The 16230-nt window shown below is 63.4% G+C and overlaps 1 protein-coding gene across 1 annotated transcript; it reads left to right on the top strand.

Moving 5' to 3' along the window:
- Window positions 1-545: 545 nt before the first annotated feature.
- On the top strand, window positions 546-16198 carry SLC4A9 (solute carrier family 4 member 9). The gene is made up of 21 exons (XM_050905593.1): window positions 546-814; window positions 2652-2812; window positions 3028-3177; window positions 3315-3376; window positions 3453-3610; window positions 5357-5444; window positions 5742-5896; window positions 6530-6646; window positions 6860-7034; window positions 7331-7464; window positions 7579-7850; window positions 8532-8587; window positions 8684-8866; window positions 9007-9120; window positions 9770-9931; window positions 10131-10309; window positions 10562-10634; window positions 13069-13137; window positions 14037-14210; window positions 14649-14884; window positions 15916-16198. Exons 1-21 carry the CDS (start codon window positions 546-548, stop codon window positions 16196-16198), a joined length of 3270 nt encoding a protein of 1089 aa, XP_050761550.1.
- Window positions 16199-16230: the final 32 nt, after the last annotated feature.

The following is a 16230-nucleotide window of genomic DNA, read 5'->3' as shown; positions in this document are numbered from 1 at the left end:
GAGCCCCGCCACCGGCAGCTCCCTCTTGCCACACTCTGGATTTCCTCCACAGTGACACATCCTTCCCCAGCGCATGTCCCCACATCGCCTTTCCTGGGAAGAGCTGCCGTGGGGCCGTGCCACCCCTCCTGCCGTGGGTACAGGCACCCTGGCGCTGGCACCAATGCTGCCACCGGCTATCCGGGGTTGGCCTTGCTGTCCTCTCGCCAAAGCCTTGTGGGGTGCGGGAGGACTTGGGGACACGCTGCTCCCCCAAGAGCACCAGTGCAGCTTTGTCCACGCGGGTCACTAGAAGGAGGCAGGGGAAGGGCCCTGGTCTCTGGCCCAGGTGGGCAGCCGGGGGTGGCAGGAGCCAGCCACGCTGAGACCTGCAGGGCTGGCCCTGGTGTTTTGAGATCATTGTTTTGAGCTCGGCTCTGGTGTATTGGTTTGTGACCAGTTTAAACTGGTTCACAGCTTTTATAAAGTGTGGGACGAGTGGGATCCTGTGAGTGCCAGCAGCTCCAGAGGGGAGCCCACGCCTGTGGCTGCCGGTGCTGGTGGCCATGCGAGCCCACATGTCCGGGGTGGCTGGCACGGCTCTCCGGGCGGCAGACGCCAGCTCACTGCCCAGACCAGAGAGGAGCAACCCTGAAGCTCCCTACCAGGCTTTCGGCTGCAGCATCTTCCCCTCCAGCATGGCCCCAGTGGCCGAGCGAGCTGGTGCTGCCCTGCAGCAGGAGGATTGGGGGGACACGACCTGCCCGCTGCTCTTCATCCAGCTCAACCAGCTCCTCAGCACCCCGGCAGGGCTGGAGTGGAGAGAGACAGCCAGGTAGGCACGCCTGCAATAGCCAAGCTGCCTGGCAATGCTTTGGGAATCCCAGCCTTCGAAAGCTCAGCTCTGATGGAGCCCATGGCATCTCCCAAGGCTGGTGGTTCCTCAACTTCAGCCCCAAAGCAGGGCTGCTTGCTGTCCTCTGCCTGGTGCCCCCACCGGTGCCCGCACTGCTTCTGCCCAGCTTAGGGCGACTTGTTTCATGGGAGAGGGCAGGGTGTCAGGCAGGGCGTGGGCAGTGACCCTGCATGGGCACAGCACCCTTTGCTTCTGCTCCTGCCTTTGCTGCCTCTCCAAGGCTCCAGTGGCTGCGCCAGGGATAGGACAGTGCTTTGACACTCCCCAGATCCAGTTGCCCAGCACATCTCAGGAGGTGACGGGGGGGGCAGGTCAGGGCGGGCTTGGCTGGGGACAATGAGGCCCAACGGAGAGGAGCCAGGGCCAGCTGGGTGCTGATGTGGGGCAGGAGCGTGGCTGGGATGTCCCCAAGACCCACACAGCCCCTCCACAGCTCAGCAGGGGCACAGGGACATGGGCTGCTGGGGTCTGGGGGCAGCAATGGGTCTGCCTCGGGGGTTGGAGGGTCTAGGGGGGTGGAAAAGCCATCGGGCTGTGGCTGTGACGGCTCTCCCCAGCACCCAGCCCTCTTCTCCCCGGCATGGCTGCCCGTCAGCAGGAGCCTGCTCTGCCGGGGCACGCTCTCCCCGTGCAGCACGCCAAACCACCCCGCAGCAGCGTGCCCACCCATGGGGACAAAGGGATCCTCTGTCTGCGCCCGGCATTAAAATATTTGGCATGGCCTGAGCATGGCAAACAGCTCAAGACACTTCTGTTTTGACTCCAGCAAGTGCTGCTAACAGCAGGGCAACCCCCAGTCCCAGCACAGCCAGGGGATGGGTGGGTTGGAAGCAGCCCTGCAGAGAAGGACTGGGGGTGCTGGTGGGTGACAGACGGGACACGAGCCAGCACTGTGCGCTCGCAGCCCAGAAAGCCAACGGTATCCTGGGCTGCGTCACCAGCAGCATGGCCAGCAGGTCGAGGAGGGGATGCTCCCTCTCTGCTCCGCTCTGGTGAGACCCCCCTGGGGCACTGCCTCCAGCTCTGGGGTCCCCAGCACAAGACAGACATGGATCTGTGAGAGCGGGGCCAGAGGAGGCCACCAAAATGGTCCGAGGGCTGGGACAGCTCTGCTATGGAGAGAGGCTGAGAGAGTTGGGGGTGTTGAGCCTGGAGAGGAGAAGGCTCCAGGGAGACCGTACTGAGGCATTTCAGTATGTAAAGGGGGCTTATAAGAAAGACAGAGAGAGACTTTTTACCGGGGCCTGTTGTGACAGGACAAGGGGCAACGGTTTTAAACTGAACGAGGGTAGATTCAGGTTGGACATAAGGAAGAAATGTTTTATGATGAGGGTGGTGAGACACTGGGACAGGTTGCCCAGAAGAGTTGTGGATGCTCCATCATTGGAAGGGTTCAAGGTCAGGTTGGACGAGGCTTTGAGTAACCTGATCTAGTGCCCATGGCACGGGGGTGGACTAGATGGTCTGTGAAAGTCCTTTCCAACCCAAACCCTTCTGTGATCCCATGACTGGTGAAATCCCCCTGATCAGGAGATTGGAGCGAGGTGGGTCAGCAGGAATGGAGATGTGTCTGCTGAGGCTGCCCACCTGCCCCTGCTCCGCGAGCCCACTGCAGCCCCCTCTGAGCCCCCCAAACCCCTCCCTGCCTGTGCCAGCCCCATGCCAAGCTCAGAGCTTGACCCAAGCTCCAGCTCCTGCTGCCTGGCCCCAGGCACAGGACTACCCTGCCGCTGACCCCGCACATCTCCCCGGGCAGGTGGATAAAGTTCGAGGAGAAGGTGGAGCATGGCGGGGAGCGCTGGAGCGCACCCCACGTCCCAGCCCTCCCCCTGCACAGCCTCTTCCAGCTGAGGACGTGCCTGCAGAAGGGGACGATGCTCCTGGATCTGGATGCCCCCAGTTTCAAGGAAATAATCGGTACGTCGGGAATGCAAAAGTCACCTCCTGGGACAGGGCCGGTCACCAGAGGGGGACCAGGCCACCAGGAGGTCCCTATATAAAAGCACTGATGCCTGATAGCTGGGTACCTAGGGTGGCTGTCTGCTGCTGCAGCAAAGTGGGCTTTTCCCTGGGCAGCCCCTCACTGGGCAGCAAACTGGGAGGACTCAGGGCTGTCCCCATCCCTGTTGCAGACAAGGTGCTTTCTGGGCAGCCCGAGGAAGCAGAGCTGCAGCCTGAGCTGAGGGAGCGCCTGGCAGCCCTCCTGCTCCGCCAGCCGCGGCACCAGCCCACCAAATCCCTGCTGTGGCTCCTCGCTGAGCTCGGTCTCTCTCCCTGCCGAGGTAGGCACGGTGCCCGGCCATGGGTGGCGACATGGCTGTCCCACCGGGCATCCCTCCGCTGCCACCAGCCTGGGGCAATACCCATGCTGGCCGTTCGCCTGCACACGTATTTTGCTGCTTGCTCCCCTTCTTTGCAGGCAAGGCCAAAAGCTGGTCTGAGCCCGGAGCCCAGCTCTCTGAAACGCCTCTTAAGGAGCAGGTAAGGCAGGACGGAGCTGGGCTGAGAGCAGCTGCTGCATCCCGAGTGCCCCGCTGCTGCACCCCTTTCCTTTCAGCTGAGAAACCGATTTAAGAAGAAGGTCCCACCAGGGGCCGAAGCAGCCCACATTGCCGTCGGTGAAGTTGAATTCCTGGAGAAGCCCTTCACTGCCTTCATCCGCCTCAGGCGAGGGGTGGCCCTCGGCTCACTGGCCGAAGTTGCTCTCCCCAGCAGGTAAACAGAGAACGGCCGATGGCCCTGCACTCCCCTTTGCCCCTGTCTCCCTGCTCCCTCCCGCACAGGACAAGGCTTTGCTTGGCGAAAGCAAAGGGTACGGCACCCAATGCCACGTGCAGTCCCAGAACCCTGGCTCACTGCTTCCCATCTTGCTTTTCCCAGCTCCTTAGGAGCATCCTGGGACAGACTGAGAGTGGAGCATCTGTTGGGCAGCCTGGGGGGAACATCCCCTGGGTTATTCCCGCCTGGGCTCTGCATTCACTCTCCTCCTTAGGAGGGTCTGGATGCTCTCCACTTACTGCCCGGGAACATGGGGGCTCGTGGCTGGGGAGGGACGCAGGTTTGCAGGAGCCTGTTGCCCTCCCGCTGCCCGTGACGCTCTCCTGAGCGGTGGGGTGGGTCTTGTGGCACTGTTGGCGTAGGGGGAAAGGAGCAGGGCAGGAGGTGTTTCAGCACGGTTGAGGAATGCATCATCTGAAGCCGTAAGGGGAAATGGCCAGTGTGCCCCTTGAGCTGGGGACTTCCTTAGGGAGCGTGCAGAGGAGGCAGGCGGGGATCAGGATTGCCACCTCCTGGTCACTCTGCCCAGAGCACCCGTCCTCCAGGAGCTGGGTGGAGCAGGACATCCATCCACCTCCTGCTCTCTCCTTGGTGGGAGATGGGTGGCAGGTCCCCGGGGAGCCCCCGCGGGTCTTAAGGGGCTCACGACAACCCCTTGCCCTGTATTTTCCTCCCCTGAACAGGAGGGGAAGGAGAGCTTGTCCCTACCCTTTGCCCGTGGTGCCATGCCCTTTGCCAGCTACCCTGGTCTGTCCCGCGGGTGCAGCCACCATCTTGGGGCTATCTCCTACCCAGGTCCATCTCTAGGATCTTAAGGTTTTTCCACTGCCTTGAAGATGCCTGGGTGAAAGCAATCCCAGGTGGCTACTGTCACCTCCTGACCCCTCGGAGCAGGCTCCTGGAGGCCTCCAGCACTGATGCACCACGTCAGGGCTGCAGCAGGTTCTGTCGAGCCACCTTCAGCCCCGCTCGTGCTGTCAGAGGAGTTTCCCTATCCCCTGTCTGGAGGTTTGCTTGGGGTACGATCACTGGAACCACTCCGCAGCCTCGGGGTACCAGGACTGTAACCATTTTTGCCAGTTTTGGAAAGGAGTGGAGGGCTTGGTTAAATATTTGGATGGGCTGTCCCTCTGGAGACCTTATTATTTTGCAGCACACTCTGAGGTGTGGGATTTTAGCCGTATTTCTTCGAGGACTCTGAGCCCTCTTTCCAATCTCCTCCTGTGTCCCATAGTCCTATCAAACCTGCTGCCCATGCAGCTGGCAAGCTCTCCTTCCCGATGCTAACGCTCCTGCATCCTGCCTGCGAGCAACATTCCCATGAGCATGAGCCCACAGACAGCCCCAGCCAAGAGCTTGGCCCCACATACATCCCCTGCCGAGGATGTCTCCTTCTCTGCCCCAAAGACATGTCCGCCCGCCCCCCCAGCCCGGGTTTCTGCAAACCCGTGATCCAGCCAGGGTCCTGGTGTCCCATGGTCTCCCGTGGGGTTTCCACGCAGTGGGCAGCAGATGTGTGTTGTCTTCTGCCCCTGAACCCTGCTTATGGTGGCCACCCCTTAGGGTGGCAGCAGCCCCCCAAGCCTGCCCAGCCGCTGTCCCCAGCAGCACCATGGTCTCCCCCGGGAGAAGCCTCCCACGGCGAGGAGAGGGCTGCTCAGGGATGCACTGTCTTGCCCGCAGGTTCCTCTTCATTCTGCTGGGTCCCCGAGCCAAAGTGAAAGCCTACCACGAGGTTGGCAGGGCCATGGCCACGCTGCTAACGGATGAGGTGAGCCTGGTCCAGCACCCATGGGTGGGATGGGCCTGGGATGAGGCCTAGGCTGAGGGCACCGGGGCTCCTCTCCTCTGCAGGCTGTGGTTGGGGAGGCAGAGGATGGGGTGAGCTGGTGGCCTCCCCTGCCCAGGATAGGAAAACAAAGGTTTGGGGTGGGTCTGTAGGATGCAGGTGCACCCATTGCACTGAAGTTGATGGGTGCCTTTCTCAGTGATGGCTGCAGGCTGGAAGGAAGGCTCCGAGTGGCTGAACGCAGGGACGTGGTAGCTAAACCACGGCATCTCCCTGCAGCTCTTCCAAAGGGTTGCCCGGCAGGCTGAGCATCGAGACGACCTCATCGCAGGGATGGAGGTGTTCCTAGATGAGCTGACTGTGCTGCCTCCAGGGAAATGGGACCCCAGTGCCCGAATTCCTCCGACAAGCTGTCTGCCATCTCCGCACAGGAGGTAGGCTGGAGGGAGGGCACCCGCAGCCTCTGCAGAGCCCCTCTGCAGGGTCCCAGGTGGAGACTTCTGCCTGTGACATTGAAATCTCCATCTCCATGGGGGATGAAGCCACCCAGGAGACAACCTTTGCCAGTGAGGTCCTCCCAGCCAAGCCCCTCTGCAGCTCTGGCCGATGACCACAGTTCTGGTCCCTGCTGCTGTTAGTCCTGATGTCCCACTTGGCAGGGGATGGCAAAACTGCCCTGCGTGCCCTTCCGGCAGGAGCCGCTGGGAATGCCGGGTTTTAGCACTTGGATGTGAAACTCATTCTCCGAGCAGGACACCTCCAGCTCTGCCCGGCTCCTCCACCAAAACTGGTCCTGCTAGGGCTGGCTCCAGGGCTTGCTGGAGGAGATCATGGTCGGGTTGGAAGGGACCTTTGAAGATCATCTAGTCCAACCCCACCATCTCTCCTCCTCCTCCTGATCCTTCCCCTCCTCCTCATTATCAGGGGATACATGAGGTCCCCATAGCCCTGCTTGCACCCCTGTCCCTTCTCCATCCTCCCTGTCCCCTCATAGTGTCCCCTAGATGCAGCTGGGTCTTGAGGGCTCCAACCTGAAGCCTGTTGTCTCAGGCTCTGGTCTGCCACAGGACCGCCATGCACCCACCGGATCGGCAGTCCCATGGCAATGGGGACATGGCAGCAGCTGGGGACAGAGCCGGCCTGGGGCACCTGCGCTCCAGGGAGGAGCTGGAGAGGACGGGCAGGTGGGTGCCTGGAAGGACAAGGGTGGTGGGAGGTGCAGCGGGATGCCGAATTCGAGGCAGGGCACTGGCTGTCCCCAGCACATGGGGCCACTGCATCCAAACCACTCTGGGCTGGCGTCTCCTGGGGAAGGGACCGGCCCCTGCCTTGCAGCTCTCTCAGGGGGTCATGGCTGGCTGGGGGGGCTGCTCTGAAATCTCCCTCCGCTGCCCCAGGCTTTTCGGGGGGCTGCTGCGAGACATCCGGAGGAAGGCGCCGTGGTACGGCAGCGACTTCTCTGACGCCCTGCACCCCCAGTGCCTCTCGGCAGTGCTCTACATCTACCTGGCGACAGTCACCAACGCCATCACCTTCGGGGGCATGCTGGGGGATGCGACCACGAACATGCAGGTTGGTGTGGCCGTGGGGTGCCCCGCACCAACCCCACTCGGCCTAGCCCCTGGGTCTCCTGGGTGCCCCCCTCCCACCGATGCCCGGGGAGCCAGTAGTGCTCCTGGGGCATCCTGAGTATTGCCTGAATCCTGCATCCTTCCCCAGCCGCTGCAGTCCCCAAGCGCTGACCCTGCACCCTGCAGTGCAGGGAGGTGTGGGCAGCTGCCTGCAGCTGAGCCGCTGTGGGGGACAGGCCCGGGACCCCCGTCCCTGCCACATGCCTGGTGCCTGGCACCCCTTCCCCTACGTTTCAGGGGGTGCTGGAGAGCTTCCTGGGCACGGCCTTTGCTGGCTCCATCTTCTGCCTCTTTTCCGGCCAGCCCCTGACCATCCTGAGCAGCACCGGCCCTGTGCTCGTCTTCGAGCGCCTCCTCTTCTCCTTCAGCCAGTAAGTACCCTGCCAGGGATGGTTCCTTGGGCCACTGTTCCCTGGCCGGGGCATGGGCCACCATCATGCCAGGCGGGTGTCATTGTTGAGGCTTTGGGTCACCCTTCCCACCAGGGACCACAGCCTGGACTACCTGGAGTTTCGCCTCTGGATTGGGCTCTGGGTGGCCTTTTTTGGCGTGGTCTTGGTGGCCACCGAGGCCAGCCACCTGGTGCGGTACTTCACTCGCTTCACCGAGGAAGGCTTCTGCGCCCTCATCAGCTTGATATTCATCTATGACTCCCTGAAGAAGATGCTGAGCCTGGCGAATGCCTTCCCCATCAACTGGCAGTACCGGCTGGACGACGTCACCTCCTACAGCTGCGTCTGCAACTTGTCCAGCCCCAGTGAGCCCAAGCAGCTGCAGGACTGGTGGGGAGCGGGGGCCGCTGCCCTGGGACCCCACTGGGACCCTGCCGCCCGGCTAGATGGGGGAAGGCACCAGAGGAGGAGGAGGCTACTCAATCCCATCCTCACCTGCCCGACCACATCGGCACCTTCCTCCACTCCCCTCCATGCTGTCTGTCCATCTGTCCCTGCCTCCTGGCACTGCCCAGGCACTGGGCAGGGCAGTGCCAGGAGCAAGGAGAGCCTTGGTCCAGCTCCCATGGCTCCAGGATGGGGGATGCCAGGGGCTGGAGGTGGGCACCTGGGTGGGTTTGTGCTGCCGTTTCTAGCCCGGTCTGTAAATCAGAGGGTGTTTCCTGGGGCCTGAAGAAGTGTCCACACTGATCCTGCAAATGGGACCCACACCGTGCACCACACGCATCAGTGCTGGGCACAGCCTGGGGCCGATGGTGCCTCTGAGTGGCTGGTGCTTCAGTCAAGCCCCTCACAGGGGCATCCCCCCTTGGTGGTCCCTGGACATCAGCCAGTGCTGGGGCCTCAGGGGTCCCATGGGGCCCCACCCAGCACCTTGAGCCCTTGGGGAGAGCTTGGGGAGCCACCCTGATGGCAGCGCAGTCCCAGTCATACCTGATGGAGTGTCCCCACAGTGCTGGCACCCTGACCCCCCCGTCCCCTTGCAGGTCACAGCTCCGCAGGGAACGACACGCCGCTCCCCTCGACCCTGGCCCCCCGGCAGGTACAGTCCCTGCTCCCGGGCAGGCGGGCGAGGGGCTGGGGTGGGCCTGAGGTGTCCATGTGTGACCCCTCCTCGCTGCCTGCCCTGTCCCGACAGCCTCCCGCCACCCTGGCTGGGCTGAGCAGGACCCAGTGCCTGGGTCGAGGCGGGCAGCTCCTGGGGACCAGCTGCCAGTATGTGCCCGATGTCACCCTCGTCTCCTTCCTGCTCTTTGGGGGCACCTTCCTCTCCTGCACCGCGCTCAAGCGCTTCAGGAGCAGCCGCTACTTCCCTGTGGGGGTGAGCATCCTTCGGCCACGCCGGCTGCATGGCCACCCATCCTGGTGGCGTGGGGATGGCTCCGGGTGCTGTGACCCAGGGGTGCTCCTGGGGCAGCCCCCCACCCCAGCTAGCCCAGGCCAAGCCCTCTCCATCTGCAGGTGCGGAAGCTGGTGAGTGACTTCGCCATCATCCTGGCCATCCTCGCCTCCTGTGCCGTCGACGCCGCCCTGGGCCTGGAGACCCCCAAGCTCCTCGTCCCCAGCGAGCTGAAGGTGCCGGTGGGGTGGGCACAGTGCTGTCAGGGAGTGGGTCTGTGTCCCCCACAGTGGCCATCCCACCATGCTGCTGCTGTCCTTCCCACCGTTGGGTCCAGCCCTATAGGGATGTGGGCTGCGCCCCAGCAAACAAGAAAGAGTTGAACCACAGCTGATCCCACGCTCTGTAAAGAACCTGGCTCGGTCCCGGACTAACCACGTCACGGTACAGCTCACGCTGGAGCGAGAGCCACAAGCTCAAGTCCGGGCTTGGGCTCCCCACCCTGGGTGTGGAGCGGGGCTGGCAGCACCTCAGAGCAGCCCGTGCTTGCCGCCACCTCTTTGGGCTTGCCATCATCAACGCCCAATGCCATTTCTTCCACCCGCTCCCAGGGGCACGTGCCCAGCTCCTGGCTTGCGGTGCCCAGGAGCAACCCCCTGCTCCGCCACAGCTGGGGTGTCCTCGTGAGCGGCTGGTGGGTCATGCTGCCTAGGAGCATCCCCAGGATGAAAGAGGATGCTCTTCCTCTCCCCAGGTGGAGCATCCCTGGGTGCTCCACCCAGGTTGGTGCTTCAGCCTGGGCACCTGGGGCTGGTCCCGTCACCCGGCTGCACTGCAGACCCCACAGGCAGGTGGCAGCTGCCATGACCCTTCTGCTCTCCGCAGCCCACGAACCCAGCGCGGGGCTGGATCGTCTTCCCCTTTGGAGCCAACCCATGGTGGGTCTGCCTGGTGTCTGCGGTGCCCGCCATCCTCGTCACCATCCTCATTTTCATGGACCAGCAGATCACGGCTGTCATCCTTAACCGCAGGGAGTACAAGCTGCAGGTGAGCGGGGGACAGGGGATGGGCAGGACCCAGCCAACGGGGAGGACCCTGGTCCCAGCTGGACCCCACGGGCCAGGGGGGCAGCCAGGGGAGAGCGGCACCCCGAACCAGCCGGCAAGGTGGGCAGACCCCACTGCTGCCCCTCTGATGCTGCTGGGGAGATGGCTCGCCCCCAGCCCCGCTGCCTCTCCCGTTGCAGAAAGGAGCAGGCTTTCACCTGGACCTCCTCTGTGTCTCCCTCCTGATGGTTGTCACCTCTGCCACCGGCCTCCCCTGGTACGTCTCAGCCACTGTCATCTCCCTGGCGCACATGGAGAGCCTGAGGAAGGAGAGTGCAACCTCGGCCCCCGGCGAGCACCCCGAGTTCCTGGGCATCAGGTACGCAACGAGCCCAGACCCCGCTCCGGGGGACCCCCTGCCCGTGGCTGCAGAGCCAGGGGACAGGGATGTGCCCACGCTGGCTGGCAGATCCAGCTTTGGGGCTGCTTGTGTCCCCCCGGGGATGCCACCGGTCCCTGTGGCCATCAAAGCTGAAAAGAGCAGAGACCCTGGGGGCTGGGAGGGCAGGTGGGGGCTGGGGGCTCCCGAGGGACCCCAGGGCACCCGTGACACCTGCACTGCTGCCTGTAGGGAGCAGAGGCTGACCGGCCTGGCCGTCTTTGTCCTGACAGGGGTCTCCGTCTTCATGGCACCCGTTCTCAAGGTAGGGAGCCCGGCTGCTGGGTTTGGCCTCTTTTGCAAGGCGGGAGCGTGGCCGTACCCTGCAAGGCTTGGGGGGTCCCTAACCCTGCCGTCCCTTGTCCCATCGGTCCATCACGGGAAGCCTGGCCAGCAGGTGGGGAGCTCTGCGCTGCGTGGGAAGGGGCTGGGCAAACGGTTTGGCTTGAGTGCTGCAGGACGGCCGGCACACCAGCGCACTGCTGCCCCGTGTCAGCTGGCCAACCTCCCTGCAGGCATCGGGGTCCCCTGTGGTCCCCAAACACACCCCACCGCTGCCCTCCACACCGCCACATGGGGGGCCGAGCCTGGCTGGTGTCGGCTCTCGCCTGCTGCTGCTGCCACGTTAGGCAGAGCCCCCCCAGTGTACCCTGGCCACATCTGGATTACGTGGGGGCAGGCGGGAGGTCCCTTTTCCTCCACCTCTGAGGATGGCCTTGTAAAGCCTTTGATAGTCCTCCACAACATTCTTACCTCCAAATTGGAAAGATATGGGATTCATGGATGGACTGTTAGATGGATCAGGAATTGGCTGGATGGCCGCGTCCAAAGAGTTACAGTCAGTGGCCCAATGTCCAAGTGGAAACCAGTAACAAGTGGTGTCCCTCAAGGGTCCCTACTGGGATCAATGCTATTTAATATCTTCATCAATGACATAGACAGTGGGATTGAGTGCACCCTCAGCACATTTGCAGATGACACCAAGCTGAGTGGTGTGGTTGACGTGCCTGAGGGACGGGATGCCATCCAGAGGGACCTTGGAGGACGTGGGCCCTCATGAGGTTCAAGAAGGCCAGGTGCAAGGTCCTGCAGCTGGGTGGGTGCAACCCCCAGTATCAATACAGGCTGGGGGATGAAGGGATTGAGAGCAGCCTGGCGGAGAAGGACTGGGGTGCTGGTGGGTGACAGACGGGACATGAGCCAGCACTGTGCGCTCGCAGCCCAGAAAGCCAACGGTATCCTGGGCTGCGTCACCAGCAGCATGGCCAGCAGGTCGAGGAGGGGATGCTCCCTCTCTGCTCCGCTCTGGTGAGACCCCCCTGGGGCACTGCCTCCAGCTCTGGGGTCCCCAGCACAAGACAGACATGGATCTGTGAGAGCGGGGCCAGAGGAGGCCACCAAAATGGTCCGAGGGCTGGGACAGCTCTGCTATGGAGAGAGGCTGAGAGAGTTGGGGGTGTTGAGCCTGGAGAGGAGAAGGCTCCAGGGAGACCGTACTGAGGCATTTCAGTATGTAAAGGGGGCTTATAAGAAAGACAGAGAGAGACTTTTTACCGGGGCCTGTTGTGACAGGACAAGGGGCAATGGTTTTAAACTGAACGAGGGTAGATTTAGGTTGGACATAAGGAAGAAATGTTTTATGATGAGGGTGGTGAGACACTGGGACAGGTTGCCCAGAAGAGTTGTGGATGCTCCATCATTGGAAGGGTTCAAGGTCAGGTTGGACGAGGCTTTGAGCAACCTGATCTAGTGAAGATGTCCCTGCCCATGGCAGGGGGTTGGACTGGATGGTCTGTGAAGGTCCCTTCCAACCCAAACCCTTCTGTGATTTCGTGGTGGTGAAACTGGAGACCAAGCCTGCCGGGTCCTCCCTCTCCCTTTGTGGTGGGTGGCAAGATACAGGGCAGTGATGGGTGTCTGTGGGCTTTCGGAGCCTCCCCCAGGGCAACTCTTCTTGCCTCCCCAGCCCCAGGATGAGTCTGGCTTGGTCCTTCATGCAAGGACCCATCTCTCCTTATAATCCCCCCTGCCACACATGCAGCAGCCCCAGGACTAGCAGTTACCTCCCGCCTCGTTGATCCTGGGCGTGTGGATCAATGCTTCCTCTCAAACGGCCCTTGCATGATGCCGTGGAAGCTGACCCAGCCCCGGGGCAGTCCTGTGTCCCTGGTGGAATCCACGGGGAGCAGCAAGTAACCCCCGTCTCCCTCCTTGCCTGCCCAGGCTTGGAGAAAACCAAACCATGCTGAGCAACACAGAGGGCAGGAGCCAGTCTACAGTTGCAGAGGAGGAGGTAAAAAGGAAAGCGGTGCACCGGGGAGGCAAGACCCCCCCAGCATTTATAGATCCTGAGCCATAAGCCATACCTCCAAGTGGCTTGGTGTCACGTTCTCCATCTCCAGCCTGGATTGCTCCCACCATGTGCCGGAACACAGGGCAAGGAACTCAGTGCATGTTTCCCCTCTCTGATGACCGCGATGTCCCCACGTGAGCAGCGTAGCCAGGAGCACGTCCAGGCTTTAAAGCCCTCGAAGCCATAAGATAAGCAAAAAGCCATGAAATTAAACTGGGCTGTTGGAAATGAAGGAAGCAAATGCTGCGGCCATGTGTGCAGGCTTTTACACAGGAGAGGATGCTCAGTGAGCGCAGTCCCCTCAGGGAATCGCGCCCTGCTGACCCCTCACCCCGCTGTTTTGCAGCACATCCCGATGCCGGTGCTGTACGGGGTCTTTCTGCACATGGGGGTGGCGGCGCTGAACAGCATCCAGGTGAGCAGGGGCTGCGCCGGGGGTGCTGGTGGGGGCTGTTTTGGCGATGAGGGGGTTTGCTTGATACCAGCTCTCACTGCGCAGCAGAGCCTGGATTTTAGCTCTGCGTGATGTGCAGCCTGGCACAGGTCTGTACCCTGCCAGGCCCAGGACAAGGAGGGACAGAGGGACCTTTCTGGGGCAGAGGAAAAGGAAAGGGAGGTGTCTGGGATGCTGAGGAGCACGAGTGACTTCTGCACTGATGGATCAGGTGGTTTGGGAGAAGTGGAGGGACCAGTGGATAACCCAGACTTGCTCTCGAAGCCACAGGGATGTCCCCATGTGGGAGCTGCAGGCAGAGCTGGAATCTGCTGGTCCTTTGGCCCTGGCATTGCTGCTGATGTGCCAGCTCTGTTCCTCTCCTGAGAAACCCACGGAGGGGAAAAAAAATCCCCACTCCAGAAATACCTACCCCTTTTTTTCCTCTAAACAGTACATTTTCCTTGCAATTACCCTGCTCTGGATGACAGGCTGAGAAACCCGCTCCATCCCTCCCTCTGCTTGAGGAATCCGGGGCTGTGCTCTGGCAAAGGCAGCAGCAGTTTCCTGCACGCAGGGAGGGGAATCAAGGGCTTGTTATCTCTCAATTAACCCTTTAAGACCAGCTTGAGTCCTTTCTAGATGTCTGCCTGGAAAGCACTCCCCTGGCCTGGGGCGATGGTGGTACCAGGACCCCTGGTCTTGCAGACAAACACACCCACCCAGGCATCAAGCTGGCGGCCAGCGCAGATGGCAGGAGGGCTGAACTGCAAAAACAATGGCGAAAACCCATCCTGCCAGCTCCGGTCCCAACAGGGAGGTGGGTGAGAGCTGCCTGAAAGCTGGAGGTGTATGACCCACGTGCCATCCTCTCGCTACAGCTCACAGACCGCGTGCGGCTGCTCCTGATGCCAGCCAAGCACCAGCCAGACCTGGCCTACCTCCGCCACGTGCCCCTGCGCCGGGTACACCTCTTCACCGTCATTCAGCTGCTGTGCCTGGCCCTGCTGTGGGTCCTCAAGTCCACCATGGCCGCTATTGTTTTCCCAGTGATGGTATGACATCCCTTTTAATGGGGCGGCACTGCTTTGGTGCCGGGCTGGGTGCTGCCCACACGTGCCCTGAGCATCGCTGGAGCGCTGGTGCTCGCCTTGGGCAAGGGACACGGGCACCCACTGGGGGGGGGCGCACGCCCTGGCAGGTGGTTTACGTGGGTGCTCAGACCCCCGAGGGCTGGCGGGGTCCCTGCAGGGCCACAACATGGCTTTGCCACCAGCCTTCACCTCCTGGGTTGGGGCCGGTGGGGCCGCCACTGCTTTGCAGGCGTTGTGCACATATCGTCCCCTGGGACCAAGCCAGGAGAGGTGACATGCCACCTCCCTGGCGTTCACGAGGGGGACGGAGGGGCTGTGATAGGGACCACGCTGCCTGTTCCCTGGCCCCCCAGCCCCAAGCACTGTGCGAGGCTGATCCGTGCTTCGCCCCGGCCCCAGCTGCTGGCGCTGGTGGGGATCCGGAAGGGGCTGGAGCGCGTCTTCTCCCTGCACGACCTGAGCTGGCTGGACAGCCTCCTGCCCGAAACAGCCGGGAAGGAGGCAGAGGGGAAACAGCCCAGGAAGCGGAAGGAGGAGGAAAGCAACGGCGAGGAGGTAGGTGATGTCCTGGGTGCTACGCTCTTTCACAGCCGTCCCCAGGGATGCTTTGGTGCGGGGGCTGAGCCTGGCCTGAGGTAAGGCTAAGCCAGGCTGGGACTGGGCTGCTCGGTGGGGCGGCGCGGTGGGAGCAAGGGCCGGGAGCGCTGCCATTCTCGTCCCCCTCTTACTTCTCCCTCCAGTCCGAGCCGATGCACCGCCAAGGACCAGAGATCAACATCTCCGTGAATTAGGACCGCAGCCGGGATGCAGGGCGAGGCGAGGGGCAGAGGAGGCCGGGGCCGGGGCCAGCCTGCCGGCTCCCGTCCAGCTCGGCAGACGCGGGCCTGACGGCAGGCGGGCGCCATCGAACCTCGGCGCGGCCTGGGTCGGAAGGGACCTTCGCAGGCCAGCCAGGCCAAGCCCCGCCGCGGCAGGGACATCTCCCCCTGGGTCGGGCTGCCCAAGGCCCCGTCCGGCCTGGCCCCGAACGCTCCCAGGGACGGGGCACCCACAGCCCCTCGCCTCGGGGCGGCCCGTCCCGGGGTCCCCCACCCTCACCCTCACCCTCACCCTCCGATGCTTCTTCCGGTGCCCGACCCCGCCCCGCCCCCCGGCCGGGCAAAGCCGCCGCTCCCCGTCCCGTCCCGTCCCGTCCCGTCCCGTCCCGTCCCGTCGCACCGCCCCGCGCCCCGCCGGTGCGTGTGGTAACAGAGGGCGCCGCGACCCCGCGCCGCCGGCCCGGCCCCGCCCGCGGGTGCCCCCGGCCCGGCCGGCAGCGCTGACAGCGGCCACGTGGCCGCGCCGGTGTCGTCACGGCGGGCGGAGCGGCAAGGGGAGCAGAGTGACCGCGCGCTCAGCCTATGGCGGCCCGCGCTCGGGACGGGGGGGGAGGGGAGGGGGCGGGCCGTTCGCTTCGATAGGCAGCGCCCGGCTCCAATCGCCGCCCGGGACAGGCGGGCGTGTGACGATCTCTCGCGCTGACGGAGACCTTCAGAGGGGTTCGAAGGGGAGGGGGGCCCAGGGCACGGCAGGAGCCTATCGGGCGGCGCCAGCCGCCGTGCGTTGTGAGCGATGTGTCTTCCGACCAATCGGAATCCGCGACTCCCGGATTCGCTTTGACCGACAGCCCGCTCGCCCCATCGGCGCCCGCAGCTCTGGCAAGACGCATGACTGATGTTCCAGGCGACCAATCAGCTCTCGGGAAGTTCAGGAAGCGAGGCCGGGGGAACGGGGCGGGGCGGCGGGCTCTAACCGCCTCGGCGTGCGCTCTCAGGGCAGCATGCTGGGAGCGCGTGACGCGATCCGGAGTGGCGGGTGCCGCGCCCAATAGCGCGCCGCCGTCGGCCGAGCGCGCCCAATGGGCGCAGGCGGAGCGGCGGGTGGGCGGCGCGGCGCCCGCGGCCGGGTAGGGTGTGAGAAGTTAGTGGCGCTGCTGCGGTGC

The sequence above is a fragment of the Gymnogyps californianus genome, chromosome 14 (genome assembly GCF_018139145.2).
Source record: "Gymnogyps californianus isolate 813 chromosome 14, ASM1813914v2, whole genome shotgun sequence".
NCBI classification, from domain to species: domain Eukaryota; kingdom Metazoa; phylum Chordata; class Aves; order Accipitriformes; family Cathartidae; genus Gymnogyps; species Gymnogyps californianus.
This window is presented reverse-complemented; position numbering and strand designations above follow the sequence as displayed.